At 32.9% G+C, this 6920-nt stretch overlaps 1 protein-coding gene across 1 annotated transcript; it reads left to right on the top strand.

Annotated features, from left to right (window-relative positions):
• The first annotated feature begins 2301 nt into the window (after window positions 1-2301).
• Window positions 2302-5863, top strand: LOC133327632 (peroxisomal biogenesis factor 19-like). The gene is made up of 4 exons (XM_061536154.1): window positions 2302-2414; window positions 2655-2763; window positions 2835-3138; window positions 5439-5863. Exons 1-4 carry the CDS (start codon window positions 2363-2365, stop codon window positions 5841-5843), a joined length of 870 nt encoding a protein of 289 aa, XP_061392138.1. The 5' UTR covers window positions 2302-2362; the 3' UTR covers window positions 5844-5863.
• The last annotated feature ends 1057 nt before the right edge of the window (window positions 5864-6920 follow it).

The following is a 6920-nucleotide window of genomic DNA, read 5'->3' as shown; positions in this document are numbered from 1 at the left end:
CCTTTTGCTTGATATCAGCATTGCATATAATTGTGTGCGATTAGAAATCTTAGCACAACAGTTTAAAAATCATGGCTTTGAAGATCAGATTTCAAGCTGGATCATAAATTTTTTGACGAAAAGAACTCTTAAGCTTGATGTGACAGATGATGTGCCTCAGGGAAACTGTCTGCCACCGCCGCTGTTTTACATCCGAAGGTATCGCTGAATGTACACAAGGCGCTTGTAAGGTCAAAAATTGAATATGGAAGAACGATAATGGCTAACTCGTCGGCATATGTAAACAAAGGCATTGAACGTCTACAGAACGAGATGATCTATGCGTTGGCTGGTGACCTACCTCCGAAATATAGGGCTAAGCTTCTCACTGCCAAAGAAATTATCAAAATCATTTGGAGCAACAGCAATGATATATCAAATAACCCTCTAGTAAAATCTAGCTACAGTGCTGTTTATCATGAGGTTTCTGACATTTTTCAGAAAATCAAAAAGTGCACATTTTCCTGTCAGCAATCTTTAACTGTAATATATGATTCTACCATCTAATAAACTCAACACCTCTGATGAAATTATCTCTTCTATTTTCAATCGTGAACTCTCCTACAACAAGGGTAATAAGTTCGTTATCTTCGGTAAATGAATTCACCACCGATTTCAAGTCCTCTTCCACGTTTAATGAGCTTTTCGCGGTTAAAAAATCTCTTGATATTGCGGCTGAGGATGGATGTGAGAAATGTGTGGTCTTCACAGACCACCGTGTAAAGGCATCAATTGATAAATGTCATGAATATTCCAGGCCACAGAGGCATACAAATTAACGAAGAAACTGATTGGCTGGCAAAACAGGCGGCTGGTGAATATGTGGACCGAATCTATCCTACAACATGGACTGAATCATATCCTACAATCTAAAGATCCCACCCCATATACTTTCCTCATTCAATTTATTAAAGAAACCAAAATTCAACTGTGATATACTTCTCTCTGTACTCTCCTACACAATGTGATAATTACTTTGATACAAATATTAAGTTTGTTTTCTTTTTTTCCTTCCTTTTTTCTTCCCAATTTCGCAATTTTTGGCCTATTGTCCTTCGTAATTTTGAACTACTTCTTTGCGTTCAAACATTCAAATCTAATGTAATTTTGGTAAAACTTGAATTGAATATTATTTGTATTGCGATCTTTCCCATAATTCGGAACTAAAATTCAATTATTTAAAATGCATTTCAATTTTTAGATTTTTTTAGATGCAATGGCAACCAATTCTAATAGTACTTTTTCATTTAACCGGATTTCGTTAACCCAATGGGTTTCAATTGTCAATTCCTTTGTATGTATGTCAAATAAATCCTCATAAAGTAGGTTAAAATGCATTTTTTTACAATTTTATGAGGATTTTTTGACATATATGCAAAGGAAATGCCAATTGAAACCCACTGGGTTAACGAAATCCGGTTAAATGTAAACGTACTGTAACCCGGTAAAAAGTTCTAATGTATATGCCGTTTAAAGCCCTTATAGCCTTGACAGCCTTAATTTGCATTAACAGCCTTAATTCAAATTGAATTACACATTATACTCATTTTTATGTGTCGGTTATGCACAAAATCAAATATGCAATTTTAATATGGCAACGCTTACGTTTATGAAAATAAATATGAGAAATAAACACAAATTTTAACATTCTTTCAAATTGGGAACTGTTTATCTGTTTCCCTTTATGTCATGTATATATAAGTTGTAATTCCGAACAAATTTCAATATATTCCTCCTACACACAGACAAACAATTGTTTTGAAGCAAAAAACTGCTTCGTAAATGCAGAAACTCTGGTCTGTCAGGGGTAAAAGTACGTTTAGATTTACGAAATCCACTCGATCTCAAACGTCAATTCCATACTAATTGTTACTTATTATCGAGTACACAGACAGATTTATTATTCCATAAATAAAAATTATTTGCATCATTGTGTGTACACCACTTTAAAATTTCCAATGCAAAAAGACGAAAGTCGACTTAGGTATCCCTAATTCATTCACTTCATTCCAAGATCTATTAATAAGGTCACCAAGATAGCAATCGAAATCGGAAAACAGCTGTTTTTTCTCAAGTCTATTGTCAAAAATTTCGACTTTGTTTACGTTTTCATAATGGAAGTCAATTCACAATAATGCATTTTGACAGCAAACTTGAGAGGTATCGATAATCAGCTGGTCTCCCTTGGTGACCTTATTTATAGGGCATGCTTCATTCATTTCTGAGTGAAAGAATCTTTGAGCAGCCGGGGAAAGAGTAGTTAATATTTTTCTTCAATATTTCGAAATAATTGTTTTAAATCTTTCCCAAATAATCACGTGCCATGGCCGATCAACAAAAACCCAATGACAACGATCTCAACGAATTGCTGGATAGTAAGTTTAGAACAAACGCAACAACAAAATTGAATGTCGGCAGTGTCGACATAACAAGGCAGTCCAATGATCACATCGCTCACTTACCATGCTGCTGTTGATTTGGTTTTGTGCAGACAGACAAACAGGCAGACGAGTCGAAATAGAATTGCGACTGCGACAAAGATTTCATTAACACCAGAAATATGAATAAAAAATTATGTAATCGATGTTATTAAATAAATCTCTTTCAAATTCAAGATGCCCTGCAAGATTTCGTAAAGGATGACAAACAAACGGCCAATGGCGATGGTTCGAATGCTGCTCAAGATGGTGCCGAAGGCAATCCAGAATCAGAGGAATTCTTTTTGTATGTCTATGCAAAAATTTATTGTGATTTAGTTTGATTTTTTAATTGTATTCTGAATTCGATTATCATAGGGAACAGGCCAAGTTGTTGGCTGAACGTATGAACACATTGTTCGGCGGTCCCGATACACCCACAGGCGATGTTGCACCCTTGCCACAAGATCCCGAACAAATTATGGCTGGTTTTAAGAAAATGGCCGAAGCCGCTGCCAAAACGTTACAAGGTGAAAATACTGCCAGCGATGAAGAGGTTGCCAAATATTCCGACAGCATAGCACAGGCTTTGAAGGGTCTGCAAGAAGGCACCGATAACTTAGCTGCACCTGTCTCAGAAAATGATGTTGCCAATATGTTTGGTGGTTTAAGTCTGGATAGTGTAAGTGTATATGCATTAATTAAGAATACTAATCAGTTGCATTGTACTTTAAATAGGTAAATAGGAAAAAAGGTTGGGCCAATGCAATAATTTTAGAACAAACAAAACGTTTGTTGACTAAGTCACTAACCGATATTTGCATATGTATTTGAATTGATGATACGTATCCAAAGATGAAAAAGGTATCATAGGGCCATGAAAGTTTTGAATAGTAATATATAGGAATATAATATATATATATTTATGCCCAAGTTTGCCGTATTTGTATACATACACAAGTTACCGTGTTTATATAAAAGCCCCGTATGATGGTTGACTCGTATATGGAATTTCGGTTATTTTTTTAATATTCGAAATATTTAAAAAAAAAAAACAGATTCCACTGCGTTCTTTCTGGTCTATTCCATATCTGTGAGTAAACAGATTAACTGTAGTAAGGGCGTTGCCTGCGTAACCATATAGGGTAAACGCACCTAATTCCGGCATGTACCAATAGTCGGCATCTGTTTTATATAACTTCAAATAACTAAAAAATCCTATAACTAAATATGAAAAATACCTTGAATAATCTTCAATGACACTGCAATGTATCTCTGTATAAAATTTAATCGAGCTAAGTTCATTTATTCAGTCAAAAATTGGCATTTGGTCAATGAGGTTTGTCAACACTAGCGATACTTCATGTTTCTTAAGAAAAAAAATAGTGGGCATGACGGTTTCAAAAGACTTGTAATTATATTAAAATTATATTTTTTCACAAGGATCTTTTTCATTATAGAAAAGAACATAGAGGAGAATACTTTAGTATTTAAAATCATTAAAAAATATTTCTAATAATAATATTATTATCGATGCCGACCTTAGGAACAAAAAATTTTAAGGTTTTCCTATAGTCGGCATATGGGTGAATAATAACCACCTTTTCGATCATTTTGGCTCAAAATGGGAAAATAACGATTATCTTATAAAAAATTAGTTTTGAGTGTTTTATATAATAGAAGACACGATTTTAATCTCAAATACTTTTAACTTCTGAAATGTCTTATTTAGCCATGCCGAGAATTGGATAACAGGTTCCCAATGTCGGCACCATGTTTTATAATTGTAATATTTTAAATAATATTATTTTATATAACTTTTTCAATAAAACACTGGTGGAAACGTCCAATCGTAATAATTTATTATTGCAAATAGCAGAAAAATCAATTAATTATATAATTTTTTTTAACTACAATGTGACATGCCGACTATTGGAACATAATATGGCGACAATTGGAAAAATGTGCCGACTATTGGCACAATGGCACTATTTTACATAATTATTAATTTAATCTAATTTAGTACATGTTAATTAAACAAATTTGTATTCCATCGGGGAGTAAACAAAATTTCGAAACAGATGAACGTAAATACAATATCGTGTAAAAGATGCACTTGGAATGGTGAAACGTTTAAAAAGCGAAAATTCTTAAAGTGCCGACTATTGGTGCACTTACCCTACTTGTATTTACATTTCGATTTTAGAGATCTAATTTTACTAATTATCTGTGTGATTTTAGCATAGGCTCTAGGTAGTGCAGTCGCCGACCAAATAGATTTGATGGTACTACACTGTGGTTGCATTTGAAATACTCTATCAATCATTTTCGATTCACCTTAAATATGATATAGAAGCTTATTGGTGGTTTTAAAGATCGATCACCTCAATCAGTCTGTCAGCAAGTTAATTTACTTTGATATTGTTATAAACAGAAGCATAACAAAATCTGATGTAATTGCGTATATAGGGTATGTGTATTTTGGCTACACTCAAATCGTATTGCTAAATTCATTTAAAATGCATTAAATATGAACTTTTTTATTATCAACAATTATATTTGTAGATAATCTCCAATCCAAATCATATTATTTAAGATAAGATTTCCACATTTGGGAATGATAAGGAAATAGGTTTCAAAGAACCTTTAGACATTAAAGGGCGCGATAAAGACCAACAAGCATTACCAATTACGCTCTTTGTATAAACTAAATAAAGGCAGACAATAAAATGGGAAAGAATACACAGGATATGAGGGATATCATTTTCATTTTGTCGAGTATAAATATAAAATGTCGATTTTGGAACACTATATTGAATTCAATTTCGGTCTCGTAATATTAGCATTTAGTAATGAGTTGCTAATTATATTATAAACTAAGTAACAACAACAATGCCTATTGATCAGCTGACACTCTGATATACATATCAAATATTTTAATTTCCATTTTCTTTTGTATTTTCTGTTTTTCCCTTCCAATAGGCTGCTTCCGATGATGGTAACATGTTCCTACCATTCATGGAAGGTATGATGCAATCACTACTCTCAGCTGAAATTCTACTACCCAGCATTAAGGAACTTTTGGAAAAATATCCCAAATATTTGGAAGAAAACGGCAGTAAAATATCAGCCGAAGATAAGGAACGTTACGAGAAACAATTGGAATTGTACAAAATTATCGAAGGTCATTTAGAAAATGAAAATCCCAATGATACGGCCAAGGAAAAGCGCCACAAATTCCGTGTTGTCCTAGAGGATATGCGTAAATTGCAGGAATATGGTCAACCACCAGAAGAAATCTTAGCCGAAACCGCTGGTGATTTGCCAGTACTTGATCCCGCAGCTGCTGGTGCTGCTGCTGGCAACCCTCAATGCCCCATGATGTAGCTAATTTCCTAATTTTGACTCGTATTTATTAAACAAAACAAAAAAAAACAATCAAACTTTATATTTTATTTAAACTGTGCTTTATAAAGCACGCACATATTCTTAGTATTAGTTAACAACGCATGTTTTAGCAGGGTCCTTGGTTGTTTGTGTTATTTCTATTTTATTTTTTCATTTCTTAAGATTGGCCTTGGATTGTAATATTTTGTTTAACAATAATAATAATCAATTATATGATTTTTATATATACACATGTAGCATAAAGAATAATGCATTGATATGCATTTAAACGTTTGTGCATTACAACAAATGGCGCAATTGCAATTTATGGCTGTTGTTGAAGGAAGAAAACAATGTTACACATGAATAAACTCAAAATTATAAGTAAACAATAGCCTCTTTTACCTTTTTTCATGAAATTAAATATGTTTTATATATTTAGTGTACAGTAATTATGGCGCATAAGCACATCTGTGTTTGTTAAAATTTGAGTTCATATAAGCGGTAAATACTGTATATTTGTTATTAATAACAAGATATGTAATACCAGTAATCGCTGACGTATATTTGGACTAAACCCATGAGTGAGTGATCAATTTAACTGCAATAACATTTGAATGAAAAATGTTGTTATTCTGAGTGAAAGGTAGGAGGAAAATGTGATGACAATTTGTGCGAAATTTTTCGCTAGTAAATTAAGAGAGATTACTAAAACTATCAGCCTTATTCTGGATATTCGCTGGGAGATATCTCGCATGTAAAAAAATTTCGCTTTCACATTCTCGCCTTATTCTGAATGAATAGGGAAACGCAAAAAATGCGAGATGCGGATTCAAGTTTTCGAAAATGGTGGTTGAAAAAAAGATTTGTGTTGCCATATTGTAATTTATGTAGTAATGTGTGTTGCCATATTGTAATTTAAGTTGCAATGTGTGTTGCCCCATTGTAATTTAATTTTGTAATAGTTTTCAATATTTTATTTGACTTTTTTATTAAAAATATCTACTTTTTATAGTTATTTAAACTTTATAACAATACAAATCATGGTACAATTATAAAAGGTAACAGCAAGTCCCA

This window comes from Musca vetustissima, unplaced genomic scaffold, assembly GCF_032173495.1.
Source record: "Musca vetustissima isolate MV318-11 ecotype Yass unplaced genomic scaffold, APGP_CSIRO_Mvet_v1 utg162830, whole genome shotgun sequence".
In the NCBI taxonomy this organism is placed as follows: domain Eukaryota; kingdom Metazoa; phylum Arthropoda; class Insecta; order Diptera; family Muscidae; genus Musca; species Musca vetustissima.
This window is presented reverse-complemented; position numbering and strand designations above follow the sequence as displayed.